Here is a 23661-nt window from a genome sequence, read left to right as displayed (position 1 = left end):
GGCAGGCAGCAAAACCACTGAGCTAAATCCCCGGCCTTACTTATTATACATGTTTATAGCACAAAATGACTACTTTCTTTGGGGGTATTTGGTACATGACACATCTTAATTCATGTTTTATGTCCCTTTCCCCTCCCTGTCTCCCCCCTGCCCTTTATCTTCTGGTCCCCTGTCCATTTTCAGGAGATCTTTCTCCCTTTTTCCTTTTACCTATCATTGATTTTGCTCTGAATTTATATTTTAGACTTCTCACATGAGAGAAGCCATATGGCGTTTAAGCTTGTGTGTCTGATTTATTTCACTTAACATTATGTTTTCAAGGTGCATCCGTTTTTGTACAAATGACTCAAGTTCATCCTTTGTTGTTGCACAGTAGTACTCTGTTGTATAAAATACTACATTTTGTTTATCCAGTCATCTGCTGATGGACGTATAGGTTGCTTCTATGATTTAGCTGAATTATGGATGAATTCTAAATTATGAATTATGTCACTATGAACATCAGCATATATGTATTGCTGTAATATGAAATCTTTAACTCTAGATACCTAGAAGAGTCAAATGGAATTTCTATTTTTCATTTTATGAGATATCGTCCTACCGATCTCCATAGTAGTTTTCCTACTTTTTATTCCCACAAGCAATCCAGGAAGGTCCTCCCAGCACCCAGCCTCTCCAGCATTTATTATTGTTTGATTCCTTGAGGACAGCCATTCTTTCTGGAGTAAAATGAAATCTCGGTGTTGTTTTAATTTGCATCTGTCTAATGGCCAGAGATGATGAACTTTTTTCATGCAAGTTCTTGAAGAGCAAATACATGAAGCAATCCAAATCAGCACAAAGGGGCCACCAGCTGTGAAAGTATTCTGAAATTTGTCATTTGGAAGGCTCTCTTTACACAAGAAAGAAATGGAGTAATGGTTTATTTGAGATTTTAATTTATTCCAAAATTGCATTAAGAAGTAGTGGGAGGGGGCCGGGGGTTTAGCTCAGTGGTTCCACTGCCTGCCTTGCAAGCGCAAGGACCTGAGTTCAATCCCCAGTACCAAAAAAAAAAAAAAAAAAAGCCGTTAGTTTAGGATTTACTGCATACTGAACTTAGAAAATGAAAAGAAACTGGACCACTAACTCCAAAAAAACAAGAAGAAAAACACTAAATTATGAGAAAACAAATTATTGGCTTGGCAGTGAATAATACTATTTATGTAGCAATAATATTATAAACTCTGAATATGGATTTAAATATATTGAATGGAAGAGGGCAGCTACTAGTGAGGCATTAAGGAGATGCTGGTTATATAAAAAGGAAAATGTTAGCTACAACAATGAAATAGATGAATCAAAAATGTGTATATGTTTATTAAAATGGAGATTTGCAATTGGAGATGCTAAAAGAAATTGATGTTATTTGTCTTGACCGTAAAACATGTAGCATAATTTGGATTTTTGAACAATATTAATGCATTATGCTAATGAAAATATAAATATAGCAAAGTGATCTCTCTCTCTCACACACACACACACACACACACACGCACAGAGTTATAAGGTTAAGTACTCAAAACTTCCTGTGAATGCACTACAAATTTCTAGTTTTATTGCTTTCTAAGAGTCAGAAATCATTCTGTGTGCCCTCCTCTCTCCCCTCCAGCATCCCACCCCACTGCGCCCACTGTGACAAGATTCCTTGTGAGAGAACCATCAGGTCGTTCCACCAGCAAATCTGGAAACCACCCTTCCTTGCCATGTTCTGTCTTCTCTCTGCTCCCACGGTGGCGGTGGAATTCATTCCTTCCTCTCTTCCCAAGAGTTTCTTCTATACCATTCCTGTCTTTATGAAGCACCAGCCTCCCCCACCCCAATTATCTAGTGAATTACCAAACACTCTAGTAGCTAGGCCCTTGAAGAAAAACACAAGCAGCTCTCCCTTGTACCTAATCTGTCCTCCACCTCGCAAACATATCATGATAAAACTACTGGAAAGAGTTCTCTACGTTCTGTCTCCAGTTTGGCCCTTGAAGAGACACTGCAACCTTTCTGATTTCACAGTGAACGTACTTAGATATTTGTTCCTTGTCTTTTCCCACAAAATACACACCCTCCTCTCAAAAAAAAATGTGAACTCAAAAAAATGTGATCCCAAAGGATCTGACTTTTGTGCCGCTCTTGCAAAACTTAGGGCATCGCTCTGGGTCTCAGTAAGTACTGTGGAGCATATGGTTCAAATATATAAAACTTCTTTCAAAACAACACAATGATATCTTAGAAATTTTAATATGTAACATATATAATATATAATATGCCTTGCTGAAAGATTGCTCAAAGAATTTTTTAGGTCAAAGCTTTAAAAACTTCTATTTAAAATAAATGCGCAACACAAATCATTTGCCAATCTTTCATTATTTTATGCCAATCTGTGTGCATGTTATATACACAAATGTAGCACGATAAAAATAGCTAAATATGTAACAGTATAGATACAAGCAATGTGTGCTACACGTCAACCAACACTGCCTAAAATGTAGAATTCTGGAGAACGTTTGTCTCCTGTCAACTCCATTCACCTGCAAGGGAAATAATTAAAACTACATACATTTTTTAAATTTAACAGGAAATACTTATTGCTCCCTACACAGGGTGTGGCGAAATCCTTCGATGTCAGGATTTACTGTGACAGAAGCTGCTGAAACTGGAGGGAAAGATGAACCTTTTGTTTCTCTTTTCCTTTTTTATAATTTCTCTGTCATCCCCTTCACCTAGAAGATCCCCACTCAGATAGTAAATGACCTGGTGTCCTTAAAACTGGGGAAATCTGCACAAGGTGAAATAGCCCTTTAACAGGGTCATTTTTTTGCTGTCGCTAGACTTGTCATTCTCTTCTCTGACTAGAGGTCCTGCCCTGCGTCAGCTGCAGCCTGGCATCTGCACCCCAGCCTCCCCAGGTGCCCTCCATTAAAGACTGTCATCCCTCATTTGTCCAGAGGTGTGAAGTTTAAGAGGTCATCAAGTAACCGGACAACTTGGATGCATAAAAAATGGAATTGCTCTGAAATGTATTTGTGTTTTATATAGAGTCACTGCCTATGTATGTTACAAAGGCTTACCATGGCTATGTATAAGGGTGTATATTATCACTGTTGTTCTTACACTCCTTCATAGGAAATTTCCTACTATTTTAACATTCTCCAATATCAGTAGGAGACTGGACCCAGGAGCTGGCCACGGATGCTCAGGTCCCTTACGTAAGATGATTTAGTGTTAGCTTTTTGACCTGTGCACACCCTTCAGGGCAGTTTGAAATTTTTAATCATCTCTAGATTAATTCCATTACCTAATGCAGCATAAATGTTAGTTAAATGCTTGTGCTATACCATTTATCCAATGATGACAAGAATAAATATCTGTAGATGTTCAATACAGACAGATTTTGTTTTTGAAATATTTTTCTGTCTGTTTGAATCCATCAGTGTAGAACCCAGGGCCAGAGAAGACCTACTGTGTTTGGGCGATGTTGCACATTATTATGTGAGATCACTCTATTATTTTGTGGATCTATTGTGCTTGACTTGTGAAACAGAAATACATAGCATTATGAAACAAACTAGTTAACCTTCATTTTTTACATATTTAGAAATATGCACCCCTGGAAATTGCTAGAAATTTGACAGTTTATCAAAAATGTGAAACAAATCATCAGTAAATTAATCTGGATGAGGAAATACCTTAGGAAAGTTTTCACTAACAACAAAGAGATCTGAGTATTCCTTATTTTACATGTTTAGAAGAGCTTACATAACATGAGGATTATTTATTCGCTGACAGCCCTAAATAATTCACTGGTACAGTTATTTGAGAAGGAAATATTACTGAAGGTGGTCTGTTGGAAAATTACAACAACAGGTTTTCTACTATATTTTCATTTCTTGCCCACAAGGCCTTTCCTCCATAATACAAATTGATTTGCCTTTTCTTTATGGATTAGAACTACATGTCAAGAGAATAGCAGTTGTTTTAAATCCCACAGCACGATGAACTTCTGTATTTAAATTGCTGGTAATTTTCCTAGGATTTGTGCATGTGGAAATGTTGTTCTCAAGATTTCTTGTGGACATAATATTTTGTGAGGTTTTATCATCGAGTAAATATTGCCTTATTTTCTGAATGTTTGTGTTTCACATATGGCCTAAGAATAACCTGTTCTTGAAACTTGGAAAGAAGAGGAAACATGCAGAAGGCTGAGGCAGCAGGGTCACAGGTTCTAGGGCAGCCTGAGCGAACTATGAAGACCTTGTCTCCAAATAGAAGGGAGAACAGGGGCCAGGGATATAGCTCAGTGGTTCCGCCACCAGCCTCGCAAGCACAAGGACCCAAGTTTAATCCCCAGTCCCCCCAAAAAAGGGTTCCATCCACAGTACTACAAACACACGCTAAAGAACAGCCTGATTTGCAGCATGTTTTAATAAGGCTTTTTAAAATAGCATACGTGTTACTGAGGGACTCTGAAATTCTACTGTTCATGTTACTTTTATAATTGATATCATGAAAGCATTTCATTCAGGTTTTCAGAGTGTGTCCACAGAGTTTAATATATATTTGCTGTGTGTGTGTGTATAATATATAAATGTAATATACTTACAAATATATACACGTATTACATGAGCGTATGTTAGTACATGTGTAGTAACCAATACCACAAACAACATACTGATAGTGAACAGAGCCTTAGAAAGAGGGAAAGAGTGAAAGCAGATGAAGTGTCTCAGACTTCTGGACCATGGCCTTTCTCAGCCACAATTCTGTGAAAGTGCAAGGTGCTCCAAGACATGCACAGCGTTGCAGACTGAGGTGCAATGTCAACTTGATTGGCCTTGGGATATTCACTGCAAGAATTAATGGGGCACGGGGTGCACTTCTGGTGTGTCGGGGTGGGTTATGAGGGCGTGGGCTTGAGGTCCACGGCTGGTTCTTCATCCCTTCCTCATTGGCACTGTTCTGCTCCCCTTCTTAGCTGCCATGAAGTAAGCATCTCTGCTCTACCAGGTCTTTCTTCCACAAAGCCACAGCCAACCACAGACTGAATCCCCTAAAACATGAGCCACTTTAAGTAGTGTCAGGTATTGTGTGTAGGGATGGAAAAGCTGAGTAAAAAGGCAAAGTATAACTGTCACAGAAGACAACAAACACAAAAGCACTGAGGCAACAGAAAGATCGTTGTGTTCAGGGGGTTGTTTTGCGGCAGGAGATCAGGGTGTGGCAAATCAGCTGGGCGGGCGGGCCTAACCTGTCGATGGCGGGGATTCAGATCCTGCCTAGTGTTGCTTCGGAGCCCCGCACCTGGTACCAATCTGAAAATGTCGACTTCATTTCTTCTGGTACAAAATCAAGCAGGTTTTTGGTAGGACGGCCCTGTATCTGTGGTCAGATTGGGAGTATGAATGACGGCGCCGCTGGCTTCGTGACCACAGCCTGTTTTCGTTCTCTTTGGCTCACTGTGAGGGCAAATCATGTTTTGTTTCCTGCTATAACTGACCCTCACACTGCGAAGCACTTCTCTTTAGAGTACTTTTCTCCCTTCTTTTCTTACCTTTAATACCCTTAATGAATGTAGAACCTCGCTACTTTGTTTCCTGTCCAGTTCTTTGTTGAGGACCCTGAGACTGGAAGGGACCCCTGACTGCCCACAGCAGCCCAGTACCACGCTGACGGCACCACCTAACCTGGAGTAAGTTCAGCGGCCGGAAAGCAGATGGTCTGAGGAACTATGTTGCCAAGAATTTAGAGCAAGACAAGGCACATAGAAGGTGCTCAACAGTTACTCAATAAACAAAGAACAGTTTAAACTTCATTCTCAGATGAAAGGCCATGGTTCTGGCTTTGTATTGGGCAAGTAAAAGGATTCGTTTCCTGTACCAACAGGTCTAAGTAAGCCTTAGACCCACAGTGTCTCAGCCGGGCCTTGAAAGTGTTGTACTTGCTGGAAATTCCTTCCGGAGCCCTGCAGTTCCCTGCCTCGTCACACTTTTACCTGTCCCATGTTGTGTGTTTTTCTGTGTCTTTTCATGTATACTTCAGTGTGAAGGTGAGAACACAAGCATGAGTCAGGGCTTGTTGGAAGCAAGAGTTCAGTATGTATGTTTAAAAAAGTCTTTTGGACTCCACATGAAGAAAGTTTTCAAAAATCTACTTTTGCTAGGACTGCACTCCACAGCAAAAATTTCATACTCTAACCTTATTCATTTAAAAAAAAAAAATCTAGTCTCCATTGATTTGTAGCCCTTTTTCAGTTGCCCAGTTTGTGAATTATTTAGTTTTCTTGTTACTTCTTTTTCCTTCTTTCATCTGTTTCCCAGCTAACTGGAAGAAAATATTATTTCACAAGAGCTGGGGGGGAAAAAAAGGAGAAATAGTTGAAAACTTCAACTTGAGGAACTTTTTTTATTAAAAAAGCTTTTTTTACTATCACTTCACCAACCCATTTGAACAAATGAGGGACAGCAGAACAACTTTATCTTCTTTATCTCTGTTCCAAAGTAATTAAAATTACTTTCACTATGCTGAAATAGTTAGATGTAATATATGAACGTGTTTCCATCCTACAATGGCAATCCTGTTAGCCTGGCTAGCAATTCAAGTGGAAAACGCAATAAAAGCCACACAGAAGCATGCAGTTTGCATTTCCAAATTATCACCCCATAAGGCCAGCGTCTGATAATTTATCAGCGGACTTTTTTGTTGTTGTTTTTATGAGAAACTGGATTATAGTGCTTTATACAGCGCTTATGGTGCAGCGTTTAGAAGACAAAATGTTCAGAGGAGCTGAATTCACTACTCACAAAGTTGTTGCTCACTAAGCTGCATTTTCCTGTTTAAAATGGAACTGATCACACTTAACTTCACAAGGATGAGCTCAGACGGTGCTTCTCAAATCGCAGCCCTAGCCCAGCAGAGGCTGCCTTGCCTGAGAATTTGCTGAAAATGGCGTCCCTAGTCCACTTCAGATCCATTGAGTTGAGTAAGAATCAGCTACAGGGCTCAGCACTCTGGGTTTCAACACATGCTCCGGGTGATTCTGGTACATACTAAAGTTGGAAATGACAACTCGAATTGGTAAATAGATAATATGTGTACAAAATAAAAGAGTCGCCACTGTAACACATTATTCCACACGTTCACTGCTGTTATGACACTGAAAACTAATAGTTTCAGCGCATATCTGTGTAGAGATGGAAATTACTGGAGCAGAAAATATGAACAAATAAGGGCCTTGCCTTCAGTAAAGTTTATAGCTGGAACTCTTTAAAAGGAAGACAGTTCCAGTGTGGGGGGGATTAAGTGCTGCCGTAAAGGTTCTCTGTACCGCTGGACAAAGTCAGCAGGTCAAAGTCGTCCAGGATTTTCAGCGGTGAATATCGTCTCAGTCTCTAGGAGTCGATATGGGCTGCCCTGATTGATAAAAAGCAAAGCCAACTCTCAGCCAGAGAGAACAGGTATCATGTGAGGTCCTAGAAGGAGGAAAGGCTCCATCTTTTAGGTTATAGGAGCTTCGAATAAGATTGGGGAAAAGAGAGCCCCTTGTATGCTGTTGGTGGAAATATAAACAACCATGACAAAAATCAGTATGGAGATTTCCTCAAAAAACTAAAACTACAAATTCCATTTGACCCAGCTATTCCCCTTCTAGGTATCTTTTTTTTTTTCCCCCCCAGTACTGGGAATCAAAGTCGGGTCCTTGCACTTGCAAAGCAGGCAGTAGAAACCCTGAGCTAAATCCCTGGCCCTAGGTATCTTTTTTAAAGAATTAAAGACATCATATTAAGTTATCTATGCATACCCATGTTTGCAGCAGCATGATTCATAATAGCTAAACCTTGGAAGTAGCCTGTTGGATCATCAACAGTTAAAAGGGCAAGGAAAATGTCGTACTTACATGCAGTGGAATATTACTCTGCCATGAAGAGGGATCAGCTTTTTAGGAAATTGGATGCACCTTGACACCACAATGTTAAGTGAAATAAATCAGACACACAAGCTTAAATATCACATGGTTTCTTTTATGTGAGAAACCCAAAATACAAATAAAGTGAAAAATAAAAAATAGATGCTAGGAAATAGGGAGCTGTATGTTTTTGGGAAGGGAATTAAGAGATGGAAGTAGTGGTAAGGGACAGTAGGGGAAAGGGATGAAAAAGAATTAAGATGTGTTATGTCCAAACCCCTCACAATGGATGTAACCATCGTGTGCTACAAACAGGTATGAATGAAAATAATCTTTTTTTTTAATTTAAGAAGAAAGTGTTTATGAGCCAGAGGAGAACTGCGATCCAAGAAGCTAGGCCATGTAGAGACTGGATGAGAAGGAGGTCTGTGAAAACGCCCCACATAGAGACGGCACCCTGCAAGTGCTGGGAGGTGGTGCAGGCTTTAGGTCAGGGAAGTCATGCAGTGTGACATCAGCCCCACTGCAGGCAGGACAGTCGGCAGCCTGTCCCGAGAGCAGAATGACAGGGACCTTCTGTCACAGGGCAGAGCCAGCATGGAGCTTGAGGAAGAGGGTCAAACACCTTTAAGGGGCAGCCTGGGTGTGACTCGGGTGACTGACGTGCGATGAAGAAGTAGGTAGGGAAGTTTAGAAGCTTTTAAACTTCCAAATCTCTTTTAAAATGTAAAGTTCATATCCCTCGCAAAAAGATTCTTCTCTACATTTTAAGATGGGCTAAGATTCCTTTTGATTGTATACTTGTTAGAAATTAGATAACCACAAGGAAGGGTGGAGGGGTGAAGGGAGGGCAGGGACAAGGGGAAAAAATGAGAACCAAGACCTGTCATGTAAAGGTACAAGATCCCCATGATGAATGCAACTGTATTGTTTGCTTTAAATGTACCCATAAACTTAATGGGGAAAAAAAAAGAAATTATATATCCAGATGTGCTATCCTCATCCTAAATCAATGAAAAAATTTTGGATGAGTTTATCTCATTGACAGTGATAATATCTTTTAAATTTGAACACGCAAACATCGCTGTTTGTATGAAAGAACCATGCCCCTCTTTTAGCTCTTGTTTTACTTTAGACGTACTGGAAAAAATTATGAGCAAATAAAAAAAACTATTAGTTTAGATGTATTAGAGCAGTCCACATCTTGTAAATAACCACAGTAAACCCTCTGATGGTTCCCAACAAATGAGTCCATGAGTACAAGCTTTGTGGACGTGAGCTCCCTCACTTGGCAGTGAGACAAATGAAGTGAGCCTGCACACGAAGGATGACACAACTAGGAAGTTTTGTTCCAGGTGTTAAGGAGTGACAAATGGGTGTTCCCAAGCACACCCAGAAATAAGTTATTCCAATAACTCCTCAATTGCAACCTGTTAATAGCAGAAGACTTGTAGGAATCTGGCATAGATTAGGGTGTTGGCTGTGGCTGAAAGAATCCGATTATATTTTATTCCTCCTTTTCTCTTCTTCGTGTTGAAAAAATAGGCCCTAATGCATAAGCGGTGAGGGATGTTTATCTTTCTTTTTCAGGTGTGCTGTACCCAGTAGTAACAGCATAATACAAGCTTGATCTAATTAGTCATGGGGGAAATTAGCCCAAGCAAATTAATCACTGGTATTCACTGTGAAATTCTGGTGTCTTGTGGCTTGGAGATGAGTGACTTCTGCTGCCTTCTCGTTTTGTATCACAGTAAATTCAGCCGTGGTGATGAGGGTGGCTCATTAAGGACTTGCCTTAATTTTCCCACTGTCATTCCCCTGGTACTCTTGGTGCATGGCCCAGAAAATACTGTGTCTGAGTGGAAGCTGTCAGGCCAAATCGGGACAAGTTTACTTCCTTCCCCTTTGGAGCACTTCCCGTGGTACAGAAGCCTCAAGCGAGTGTACAGAAGGCGAACACTGAATATCTTCAACGTGCGCCGTCTCTTCCTTACTACATCAAGAACCTTGAAGTGTGTTCGTACATTAGAATGTGTTTTTTAAGATGGAATTACTGTTAAGCCATGAAATCAGAGGTGTGGCAACGGCTTTTTCTTCTGCCAGTGTCTTCAGGGGTGATGAAGGGGTTGGTAGCCGTACTTGTCAGATCTTGCTCTCAGGAGAGCAGGAGTATTATCGCATGGGCCTGCAATGTTGGTGGGAAGAGTCGTGACCAGGACTTTCACCAGAATGCAAAAGACTGGGTACCGAACAGCTCGGGACAGTGCTTCACAGTTTGTTTTGTGTTTCCTCGAGCCCTGTTTTATGTAGTTCTTATGCTCCTTCTTTAAGTTGTGGTTCCTTATTAATAGAAGCGGAAGACGTTTGATTCTCCCAAAGCCAATTACCTAGAAAGTAGTGGATCTGTCCGGAAATCCAGGTGGCTTGACTCCCTTTCTTACTCTTCCGGACACCTCAGCTGCTTTCTTTACACCTCAAGATGCTTCCGGGTGAGACTTAAAGGGATACATGGGCATTTTCAGAAATTTCTCCTTCTAGTGTTGCTCTCCTAACAGCAAAAAGATAAAGCCAACTATCATTGTTTACAAGTATGTTCCAACTTTAGGAAGTCCAGAGAAAGTGAAAGGGGCCTTAAAGCTCCACATCCGTTATACCTTCATTTTCTCAAGGATGAACTGGGGAAACCCTGTTGTGGAACATTATTGTACTGTGAATGATATATTAAAGCGTTTAGAATCTTGTCTAACCCACAGGGAGGTGCTTAATGGAGATTTCTTTTGTACAGGCTTCCTGTATTGTTTTCTAAAGCATAGATTATACATGTAGAAGGATACTGGGTTCACCTAACAAAAATGATGCATATAAATTTAATAGTCACAACATGATATTAAAAACAGCTGACAAAACAAGACAAGCCTATCTTCTATATTGCTAACTTAAAAATCTGATTTGTAGTATATTCAAAATATGCACCACTCCTGAAGAGATTTTCTTCCTGTGTTCTTCAAAACTACACAATGAAAGAGTCAGTGCAGCTGAAAAAAAAATACTGTAGTGAAGAATTTTGAAATCTATAGGTCAGTTTCGTATCCTAGTAGCAGTTTATATTTGAACAGATCTCAAGACCTTGTCAGGTGTAGATGATTTCTGTATACTCGGATGACCAGTTTTTCTGAAATATTATTGTTTAATGCATCTAAATACTTCCGTATTTCAAGGGACTGTGATATACTGCTCTCTACATGTTCCATCAGTACTCAGGTGAAATCGCACACTCTTCACTTCTATTGAAAAATAAGGATTCTTGAAGCAATGATTTCCTCATTTCTTTTAACACCTTACCTTACATTTCACTCTCTACTTTTTGCCTTGGTTATTTTCAGATGTATTTTTGCATTTTCTTTTTGGTTCATGCTTTCCCAAATTCTCAAAAGTGTTGAATCCATCTCTTTATCCCAAATTTGGTGTGTAGTAGAGACATCCATTAAATAGTTAACAAGTGAGGAATTACTAATTGAATGAAAAGAACATTAAAGAACAAAATGGAAGAGAGCAACTAAAAATTGTGTGTGTGTGTGTGTGTGTGTGTGTGTGTGTGTGTGTGTGTGCGTGTGCATGTGCATGTGCACTGGTACTAGAAGGCCCAAAGCAGAATAGCCATACAGTGCAGGAATTGGCTTACTCGTGAAACGGAAAGGCTAATTGCAGAGTAGATTTGGAGCATGAACTGACAGAGAAGTCTGCAGTTCCATTAAACTTGTTCCTCCTATTTTCAGTGATCTCCCACCCAGTCTCTTTCCATTAGTTGATTTTATCCTCAGGATGCCTTTTGCAGCAAAACAGTAACCAGATGACTATTTGAGCTTAATAGGGCTAAATGCTTTCTTTTGCAACAGAGTTGAGGAAGGGGTGTCACTTACCAATCGCACAGTTCTAGATGCTCAAACTGAAGTCCATGTCTCTCTATGAACCAATCCATGCTGAGCAGAAATGTGTGTGGTGATAGATGTGGTACCCAGGAGATGTGACCCAGGAAAATTGGAAAACACTAGGGGTCAACTTGGATTCACTTCCATTAAGCCAAGAGGAAAGCTATACAGTTTAATGAAGAGTTAAGAAGAAGGCTGATTGGTAGAATGAATTTGGAAGAGTTGCAACATGTATGCTGATTGGTCAGTAGTTTGAATTTCCAATGTTCTAAAAATAAGGTTGAAATGGCCCAATGTTAGACTGAGAGACAAATGAAATAAGTGCTAAAGCAGAACTGCACGTAGCTCGAAGAAAAGCAATTTTCTTCATATACTTTATCACATGGGTTCTCTCTGAATAAAAACACAAGTGATTCTTTTTTCCTCTCATGATGCCTAATAGCTAATTTTAGGCTTTTAATTTTGTAAAAGTTGATTCTAATGATTATGAAAATTGAGAGTTTATAAAAATTCAAAGTAATTACATTACATCTAACATTTTCTTTCTACTTGACATTAAATTATACAAACAAGAAAACCCCCAAGCATTCTAATTTAGAATGATATTCTTAGACTTGGTACAGGTATTATGTAATATTTATGAACTTTTTGAATTGTTTTGGCTTTCACAAGAGGTGAAACCACTTTTGCATTCAGCTTTGTTCTCTGTTTAGTCATGAAATAGCTAAGTGATCACCTATAAGTGCCATTCTAATCCTTATTTAATTGCCAAGCTAATAAAGTAGAACTTGTCATCCTATTCCTTTAGGAACTGTTTCCTAGCCTCAGACAATTGGACAGCAATCCTCATACCACCAGGACACTTGGCCAAACACTCCGGCTGTGCCTTGGATGTCCCCGCCTGGACCAGTTTTGCTTGTTTGGCAACCACATAACCAAAGCACACTGGATTCCTCTCCATAGCCATTCTAAACCCCAAAGAGCCTTCACTGCCAACAATACACAAGTACCCAGTATATTACTAAAACAATGGTGACAAAAACAAGAACATTATGCTGCAGGATTAAAAATGCTTATCATTTTCATTTATTATGCTAATAATGATAGTGTATTAATGAGAAATAAATAGCTCTGTAAAATAGCTAAGCTTGCCTGGCCAAAATGCTTGTGATGAGATAATGCAGAAAATGAAAATGACTCTAGCATTTTTAAAACTTAATTTTATTGGTACATTTTAGGTATGCAATATAATGATATTCATCATTGGAAATTTGCACCTTTACATAATCTTAGTTCTTATTTTATCCTCTATTCCCCTACCCTCCCTTCGACGGCTCCATCCCTTCCTATTTACAAAGACTTTGTTTCCATTTTTGCATTTTCTCATGTTAATTCCATTCCCCTCTTTCCTTTCCTCTCCCCCTCCCACTTCCCCTTTCCCTGTGCCCTTTTTCTTCCTATTTCACATTATCTTCCATACCTTGTAGTCCTTACTTACACTTTCAATTTCTCACACCAACGAAACTATCCCAGTATTTTTGTGTCTTCAAGTCTTACTGGTATTTAATAGGGATTTATGGTCACTTGGGAAGAAATGCGTCCGCCCAACTGTAGTTAGGAGGACAGGATTTTCTACTTTCCCTTCCAGCTCTTGGTACTCAAGGGATAAATTTTTTTCCTGTTGTTGCTGAAAGGATGGGTGGGACTTCAGTGAATCATCCTGGCGTGCCGTTAATGCTGTCCTCACCATCCTGTTTCAGGGGCTGAGAACCCACCTTCATCAGGCGGAACTTAAAGAAGTCTAGAGTCCATTGCCACAATTACTTTCCACACTGGATTTTCCACAGAGCAAGTTTAGTTTGGCAAACAGTGAAGACAGTATATGTTAAATAATATTTTTCCTTTCTGCAACCTAGCAAGAGTTTCTCCCTTTTCCTCTTCCCCATGCACCTCACATGTTTTACATAAATATAAATATATAACCGCGTGAGAAATATGTGGGTGGATAATTAGAGAGAGAGAGAGAGACAGAGAGAGGACAGAAAACTGAAGTAGATAGAGGTATGATTTTTAAACTGGTATTCCAAGATACTTTGCACCAGAACTTATTTTAATAGGCACATTCACATACAACTTTTCCCACGTGTCAATTTCTTTAGACTTTCAAGCTAACTCAGGATGAAATCGCCTTCCATCTTTAGCCTCACCAGTGTGCACGTGTGGAGGACTGCCGTGGAGAATCTGTCCTGTCAAATGAGGACCAACACTGATCACATCACAAGGATTGTGACAATGAAACCCAAATACTCCAGTCCTCGATAATTCTGTTCAATCTAAATTTCAGAAATATCAAAACAAGTTGTTTTCAGGTTTTACATTTTAAAGAATATTTTCTTAGCAAAAGAAGACATTCTAGTGGGCCTCTTTTTTTATATTTAAAGAAGCTGATTGCTTTTTGAATGAATTGCTTTTGAGCATCCCAATTTTGAAATTTTAAAGAGACCAAGAGAAAATGCACTTGTGTTGAATAAACACTGCTCTGAACACGCAGCTTTATTTATTTATTTACTTAGGTACCAGGGATCGAACTCAGGCCCTTGTGCTTGCAAGGCAGGCAGCGGAACCACTGAGCCAAACCCTTGGCCCAAAATTATTAAAGTCCTGAGATTTTTTTTTTTTTTTTGGTGGTACCAGGGATTGAACTTGGACCCTTGAACATGCAGCTTTTAAACACAGAGAGTTGCAAGCTAGCTTTTAATCCTGTATCGTCTAGCATATAGTGTGAACATGGCAAGAACTTCAGCCAAATCCATTTTAATTTGTATTCTATTCTGGTAAATAAACGTATGCATAAACTTTGACACATACCATGCAAAGACGTGCTAACAAAAATATTTTTATATATTTACCATTCAAAAATAAACCTGATCTCCCTTAGAGAGATATGCTGGTCTCCAATTCTGAACTTTCTGAAATACCAAGCAAAACTAATAGAATCCTAGCAGGGATATGAACAGTTTTTGCTAATACATCAAATAAAATTATTAACCTGATTCCAAATCTAAGTACATGAACCCTCATCCCTTTGGAATGAGAAATAAATTTTCTCTGGTTTATGTTTATGTTCATCTATAATTTTAGTACATTATTAGTTGCTAGAAAGAGTTTAAATCTTTTCACTGCTGAAAAATGTGATAGCTTTTAGGTTTAAACCAAATGAGAAATAAGTTAAAATGATACTGGATGCTGGTAAAAATGAGACAGTATTTGAAAACAAAACAAAATAAGGAGCATGTGGAAATGATATTCCCATCTTATAAAATCAAGAAGGAGATAAATATTTTTAAAAATCATGTTACACAGTGATATGAAAATAATAAAATTTAATTTTGCTCTCATTTTGGCTTAGCGTTTTTGGTTTCTTATCAGTTACCCATATTACTTACTAGAAGCTCATTGTTTGTTGACATTTCTCATCTTATCCCTGTGAGAATTCTGCTCCGACGTTTCCACTTTTAAAATTTATTTATTTTTGCTTGTTGTCAGCTATCACATTTTATCTTGTTTCCAGATGTCCACAAGGATGGAAAGGAAACAGATGCCACATCGAGTTCAGCCCTGCTGCTTCTGATTTTATGTACGCTCCAAACAGTAAGTGACATGCCTAAAAGAATTGCTTGGTTTGCAGTCATTAATGTATTTTATTGACTATTTATCTTTTCAACTGGTTTGGAATTACAGACATATGGATCCTCCTGGGTATTGGATTTGCATTCCTGATGACTCATATCACAGTAGCCATTCTGTGTTTCCTTGAAAACAGGAAAGTATCAGGCAGGTAAGCAACGCCTTTAATTATTGAAAGACACGTACACAGCAGGATAATAATCTGAAACATTTCGCTTGCTCTGTTTTCTATATATTGGTGTGCATGAAATGTTCATGTTTCTGTAGTTTATTTTTTATGGTTTGTTTGTTTTTCTGGGCAGAAGCAATTACTCTTCATTTTGGGGGGGAAAATTCAATTTATTTTTCCCATTATTATTAGGGACTTTGGGGCATAACAAAATAGAGAGGGACTGGGGCTGGATGCATACCATTCTGGTGGTGTCCAAGGAAGGCAGAAAAACTCCTTTCTTGGCTCATATAAGGAGCCTGGCCTCTCCTTACCAAGAAGACACCCATATCCTAAGCAAAGTGCAAGCAAAGGCCCAGAGCTGCTGTGCAGAAGAAACTCTCCAGGCTGGGTTTAAGCATAAATGAGAGGCCCTTACTGTCTCTACAGACAGCTTTCTAGGATCTGACGGGCTCTGTCACACAGCTTATTTTTATTTCCAGTAAAGTTTTTCTTTTATTTGGAGTCAACCTAAAATAGTTTGACTCTCTTTGCTAGAGAAGTCGCCAATTTCATAGACTGTAATAGAAAGGTGCTTGAATTTCCATATTTCCAGTAAAAAGATACTAGCTTCGTGCTTTGGGCCACCAGTATGGTTTACAGTTTACCCCAGTGATGAAAGAGATTGATTTTCCACACACTTATCAGGACAAGGGCCTACAAAACTATGTGAATTTTTAAGAAATTAAAGAAATATATCTTGTCCTGCACACCTGAATTTGTACTTAGAGATACAGACCATGGTCAACATGGAAATGTCACACAGCAGCGCATAATGTGCCATCTTTCCTGTGTCAACTCATATATCCTACCAGGCAAATTCTTCTCAGATCTCCAGCCTGCCGTGATGTTAATTAACAGACACCCATCTTGATTTCATGAACCCGGGCAAAGTTAGTGTAAACTACGATGTTCATTACCAAAACGATGTGACAGTTTTAATCTGTTCCCATTAAGATCTCATCTATGCATTAATTCTTTCTTTAATTTTTGTGTGCCTCAATATGCCAGGCAATGTGAAGCTTAAATATCACATGATTTCTCGTATAAGAAAAGCTCATACATCCATCACATAGATAGATAGATAGATAGATAGATAGATAGATAGATAGATAGATAGATAATAGATAAATAGAAAGTAGGGAGATCTTTTTTCACATGAACAAGAGAACAGGAGGTAGAGGGAGAAGAGAAATGGGAAGGAAAGGGAATGGAAAGGAAAGAATTGAGGGGAAAATGATGAAAATAGAGGTTTTGCAAATGGGAAGGGAACCAAGAGTAGGAAGGAGCAGGGAGAGAGGGGAGGGGAGGAATTAAAAAAGCAAAAGAATTAAGATGTGTTGTGCACATGAACCATTTTCCCACACTAGCCATAATCATTATGCACTGAAAACATGTACTAATGAAAAAGCATGAATGAGACACAATCTGAACTCAAAGTTCTTGATTCTAGTGGGAGAAACACGCATGATCCACTAGGTGAAATACTAGTTGTACTATTTGCGTGCTGGAATACACATATATATGAGGTGGGATTCTCCAGCAAAGATATTATAAGATATACATATATAGAGTCTCCAAAGAGAGAGACAGCGAGAGAAAGAGATGACTTTATGTTTTAAGGAATTATCTCATGCAGTTGTGAGACTGGCAAGCTTGAAACCTGTAAGACCAGCTGTCAGACTGGAAATTCAAGTAAGAGTTGGTGGTGAGCCCTGAAACCAAAATCTGTAGGCCAAGCCAGCTGGCTGGAAACTTTTGCAGGGTTTTTATGTTGCTGTCTTAAAGCAGAATTTTTTCTTCTTGAGGAAATTTCAGTCCTTGCTCTTGAGACCTACCCACATTACGGGTGAGTAAAAAAAGTAAGTTTCTTTACTTGAACATCTATAACCAATTGACTTTAAGCAAAGCAAAATACTGTAAACGTTTAAATATTTTTAAAAAATCCTTCCCAGCTACATCTAGAGCATTGTTTGACAGAACAACTGGGCAGGGCACCACAGCTTAAATGGACTCATCCAGTTAATCCTCATGATGTGTGAACGGGTTGTTGCATTAACGCAAGCAGTCAGAGGACGCAGGAGTCCTGAACTCCAGAGCTCGTCCAAGTTCCTGTTGGGCAGCCTGGATGATTGGGCTGCTGACAGGTGCCTCAGGCAGATGTGGGTGCCACTGTGTCACAACCCAAAAGAGCCGCCTGGCCTTTCTCTTTCCCGTCATTGAGATGTACCGGTTCCTTTCCTCTTCGTGTCCTTTCTTTGTGAAATTCTGGTTTCCCTTTCCATACTTGGTTGTTCATGATGCCTCAGTTTTCTTTCTCTGTCCCTCCTGGCCTCAGCTCCTTCTCATCACCTGTTGCTGCATCCCTGGGTTTGCCTCTTACCCACCCGCCTTCCATGGGAACATCTGTGTACCTTCCAGCTCCAGTGTTTCAAAGGCTGTTATCAGTATGTTACTGGCTTCAGCTCCCTCTGACTGAATTTCTGTTCTAAACTCCAAATCCATACCAAGTTGTGAGCCATTTACCAGACTCCTCCATATGAATTTTTTCTGGATACTTCGACACTAGTATATGGTATATTAGTGGTTGTCCTTTCTGTTTCCATGAGCCTAACCCTTTAAGATCCCAGGATAAAGGGGAAACCCATTCTCTGAGATGAGAAGCTTAGTTTTCATTGTCCTGCCAGAACCAACCAAAATTCTAATCTGAAAACAACAACCCCTCTTATACAAGGGTCACTAGGAATTGAGTGAAATTAGCTCTGCTCTTCAAATAAAGTCAAAATGGATCAAAGATCTAAATATTAAAACAGAAACACTAAGCCTGCTGGAAGAGAGAATAGGTAGAACTCTTGAGGATATAGGAGTAGGCAAAGACTCCACGAACAAAACCCAAACTTCAGGGGAGATTGGGCAAAGAATCAACAACTGGGATCTCATCCTATTAAAAAGATTTTGCATGACAAAAAAAAATCACCAATAGATTGAAGAGACAATCCACAGAGTGGATGAAGGACTAATATCTGGAACATACAAAGAATTGAAAAAAAAAAAGCAGACCCCCTGGATTTAAAAACTCAATCCAAAAATGGGCATCTGAAATAAATAGACACCTCGCAGACGAAGAGGTAGAAAAGGTAAATGAATATGTCAAAAAATGTTCAACATCACCAGTCATCCAAGAGACACAAATTAAAACAAGTCTGAGATTCCATCTCACCCCAGAAAGAATGGCTGTTATCAAGAAATCAAAAGCAAAAGCTGTGGCGGGGCTGTGGGAAAAAAGAACCCTTCTCCACTGTTGGTGGGGGTGCAGACTGGTGCAACCACTGTGAGGTCAGAGTGGAGATTCCTCAAAAAATTAGGATTAAAGGTCCCGTTTGATCCCACTATTCCCCTGTTGAGTATCTTCCCAAAAGAATTAAAAGCATCATACCCACAATGATATATGTTCATCTTTGTTTATAATGACACAGTTTATAATAGCTAAATTTACAAAACAATCCAATGCCCATCAACTAATGAATGGAAAAAAGATATGTTTTTTTAATACAGTGGAGTACTACTCAGCCGTAAAGAAAGATAATTGATGTATTCATCACTAAATGGCTGCAACCTGAGACTATACTCAAGTGAAATAAACCAGACACATGTCAATATTGCCTGTGTCTCTGGTGTGAGAAACTGAAAGGGTAAATAAGGACCAAAATATGTAATAGATTATATGAAATCAGAAGAAAATGTTCAAAAAGAAAGGGAAACTGTGATGGGGGAAGGTGGAAAAAGGAAGGGAAAGGGGACAGAAAAAGAAAGAAAAAATGGAAACAAAGCTCTTGTAAATGGGGGGTGTTGGAGAGAGGGAAGGCAACTGGGAGAAACATGAGGAATCAAAATATACCACGTACAGGGATGAATGTGATTCCTCTGATGAATGTGATAGTTAGGTATATTTAAATTGTACCAATAAAATTAACTTTTAAAAACTAAAAAAAGAAAGAGGCTTAAAGTACCACGCACATTAATGACTCACCAAGGACTGCCAATAGTTAGAGTAAGACACAACCTCTCCCTCCAGGCTAACGGAGGGAAGCAGAAGCTGCTACATTACCAGTGTTCTCACGAAAGAACTGGAAAGAAAGGGGATGTGGGATTCTTAAAGTCTTTGTCCTTGGAGTGTTTGTGGTGAGAGCTTTTTGCCTCTTTCCCAGAGGAGGAAATGTTGGAGGGGAGGAAGACGCCACTACCAGCACTATGCAAAGCCCAATGGTGGAAGGGATCCAAGAGAATCAAGAATTAAGACCAATGATATCAAGAAAGGAAAAGTAGAAAATTTTGCAAAAAAAATCCCTCTGAAATAGAGCAGGGTATCAAGAAAACATTCTTAGGGAGATCTGGGAAAAATGAAGAAGACTGGTGAAGGGGCGATCATCTTACAGCCCGGTTATACATGGTCTTCAAAAGGTGGGAAGAACTTGTAGCTTCCTGTGGTCCACTTCAAGAAGCACAAAGAACAGAAATAAAATGGAATTATAGGGTCATCCAGACAGCTTCCAATGGAAGTTAATTGATCTCCCTGGAAAGGACATGGAGGGCAGGGCCAGGTTGAAAGCAGACACAGCTGTCTGCTTTTTTAAAGGTGTTCAGTAATAGAAGGAACCCAGGGGAACTTTATGCTCATGCAATATGAAGTCTGTACCATCTTCATGGAGGATACAACAAAAAGGACATCAACCCCACGCCCCCTTCAGAACTAAAGAGGCACCTCCCCACATTGACCAGTGACCAGTTACATAAGGAGATTCCAGCCTCTGCTTCTTTCGGTCTGTACTACAGAACTGAGCCCTGACTAAAAGAGTGGGAGTGTATCAGATCCACACCATGACCCTCACCCTCACCCTCAATCCAGGCAATAGCCTTGGTCAGACCTCAACATTACAGTTGGAGAAAAGCAAGAAGCAAATAGAGATTTGAATCCGATACTGTTTGACAACTTTAAAGTGGAATGAATTTTGTTAATCACTAAAAGTGGCCACGAAGTCAATAAATTTGCCTACAATATGGGAATTGGACCAAGAAGGATGGAAATTGACAACATATGAAAGAATTGAATAATGGCAAAGAAGAAAAGAAATAGAAATAATTTCTCATTTTAGGTAACCCACGTTTTAGTCTTGACTGGTAGAGACGGGTGAGATCCAGAAAACATTCCTATCTCTGAACTTCTGATCAATGTCCCCGTCCTCTTCTGTCTCCCTACCATTCCATCTCAGATTTCTAATATCGCGAAAGCCTTTATTCTCCAAGCCAACAAAACCAAGCATCACCGGAGACTATATTCTCAGTCTTAATAGTGATTTCCTTAGTTACTCATTCCAAACTTGGGGACCCACAATAAAGTTCTCGCTGGTAGGGCTGAAGAAGAGGAACTAGACCAAATTCTAGATAGAACAGTACCGGGGCTACGGCTACTCTCTCTACCCGGGGCTCCCTAGTGGCAGACGCTCTCCTGACCTCAGAGATGTTCAAGGCTGTGTGGCACAAGTAGTTGCAAGGGAGTCATTTTGCAGGTTCTCAGATTACTATGTTCTCTTCCGAAAGGAATCTGACGAAGGAACGCTCAAGTGGCCTGCTTCCTCCTTTTTATGTCCACTTTCTCAAATGTCCCCCTCCTTTCCTCACATTTATCCTGAATCCTACTAAAATAAACTTGGGGGATACAACTAGGGGGAGCACACAGAAAGTTAATTGAGATTGTGGCTCCCCGGGAAAAGTCACATGACGGAAGTGCTTTGTAATACTGGAGTGAGAGTAAGAGTTGAGCCTCTGCCGTACTGCTGCCCTCTTTCTCCCTCCCTCCTGACATAGAATACAAGTGACAATCAACAGGGACAAGTGGACGGACAGCTGGACTCACCCTCTCATTTTTCTTGGATGGCCTAATTATAATTTCTGTCATTTTTGAGGAGTTTAACATACACCTCCAAAATTCCATGAAATTACACAGAACTCGTATCAGGTGTTTTAGAAATATTGAACTGATGTAAAGCTTTTAGATATTAACAGAAAGTATGAAAGGAGATACCTAGTTTTATAAAATTACTTTGGGGAATACTCAAGTGACAGTGTTCAGAAAACCACTCAACTTCTTCTTCTTTCCCTACACCATGCTCTGGAGAAAAGTCTCACTCACCTCCACGTCTCACAACTCTTCATATCCTCTTCCTGGCCTAGCTGTTTATTAGCATGTAGGTTTTATACGATCCAGATATTTCCTGCCATTCTGTCTGGATTAGTTATTCAAACCTTTGTCTTCAACAACACTGTTATAGCATTTATTACAAAGTATTGTGACTTAGCTATTTCCATAATAAGCCCATCTTTATATCTTCAGTGGCCAGCATCAGATGTTTAATTGGTACCCACTATATAATTATGGAGGGCTAACTGTACTTTATTGGGGGTTTTTCACCCTTCCCACCATCATCAAAAATCATTGCTTATATAGAGTGATCACATTCAAATAGATCCAACTTCAAATCAAGTCTTTTTTTGTGTTAAAGTTACACAAAATGTTTGGCCAAGAAATGGCTCAGGGAAATAACAGTGGCTCACTTGGAAATAGTGCCCAAAGCTAGAAAAACACAAAAATTAATGTAAACAGGAAGTGATCACCCTCTAAACAAAGCTTAACTTCAAGATTTTGTATTAGAGATTATAGAAGGATTCTGTAGTATGAGATCCATCAGTATCTTGAAAGAAGGTTTTAATGGATTGTTTTAAAAATGTGGGATGGAGACACTGTATTCAGACAATGCTAGGCGCAGGAACAAACCCCATAAAGTTACTGCTAGAGATTTGATTTTCTGGGTTTTATTATACTTTCCATGACCTTTGTGAGCTACTTGCCACCTTGGATTCAGGGGAAAGTGAGAAACTTCTGCTGTCTTAGTCAAAATAAAGAATTTAGCAGAAAGTTACAGAAGACCTCAAAGAGCTCAAGGGTAAAAATAGATGAGGTTGGGGCCTCAAGAAGACCTGGATCCAGGGAAATTCATCCGCCCCTCATCCCTGCTCTGTTTGCTTTTCTACTTTGTGCCTCTCTCTGTGTCGGTGTATTTCTTCTTGCTGTCCATGTTCACTAGTGGATGAAAGTTACTCATGATTTCCCCAGGCATGTGGAAAGATAAATGTCTTATTGTCCAAATTGCATATTACAAAGGAACACCTTCTGATCAGCCAGCTTGGGTTGAGTTCTTATTTCTGGCTAAATCACCTTTGGGGAGCATGATCAGTAACACATGCAGTGCTGTGGGGAGCCCATGCCTGGGTACTGTGGTGGAAGCAGTAGGCCAGGAAAGAGGACAGCACAAATGAATGATCTCTGTAAAGTGCCCTCTACAGCTGGTCCAAAATGCACCAGATGTTAATCCTTAACATTTTAGAGAACACATCAAACATGGCGGCTTTTTAAGAGTTGTTCACAGGAAGTGAAAGTCAATATGGCCATCAATTCTATACCTGTAAATCAAGATTTAAGAGACTGAATAAATAACAAACCATTCATTCTTCCTTTAACTGCAGCCAGATTATGTCTACTCTTTGCTGTTTCGCACTTTACCTGGGGAAATTTGCAATAAACAACTGTCTTCGCCTATCACTGGACCAATACTTGAAAAACATTGTACTAACTTAATATAGAAACTGACAAAAGTTTAAAATGAATATTCATTTAGCTAGGCTGAGAAATAAATATGTCTAGTGAAAATTATCTGAAAAATTTTGATCTGAACTTTTTCTAAATAATCTCACAGGATTACAAATTAGTTCAGGCTTCTGTAAGAAAATACCATGCATACCCGAGTTCAATCTCCGGTACCAAAAAAAAAAAAAAAAAAAAAAAA

At 39.4% G+C, this 23661-nt stretch overlaps 1 protein-coding gene across 1 annotated transcript in view; it reads left to right on the top strand.

Moving 5' to 3' along the window:
- Positions 1–23661, top strand: part of Malrd1 (MAM and LDL receptor class A domain containing 1) — a 638235-nt gene that overhangs the window by 588191 nt on the left and 26383 nt on the right. Inside the window, exons 35-36 of the mRNA XM_019205159.2 lie at positions 15437–15516; positions 15607–15703. Of these exons, the coding sequence (XP_019060704.1) occupies positions 15437–15516; positions 15607–15703 (177 nt within the window). The remainder of the gene's footprint in view (positions 1–15436; positions 15517–15606; positions 15704–23661) is intronic.

Source organism: Fukomys damarensis, unplaced genomic scaffold, assembly GCF_012274545.1.
Source record: "Fukomys damarensis isolate Sample0158 unplaced genomic scaffold, DMR_v1.0_HiC HiC_scaffold_37, whole genome shotgun sequence".
Taxonomy (NCBI): domain Eukaryota; kingdom Metazoa; phylum Chordata; class Mammalia; order Rodentia; family Bathyergidae; genus Fukomys; species Fukomys damarensis.
Note: the sequence above shows the minus strand (reverse complement) of the source record. Positions and strands in the feature narration are given on the sequence as shown.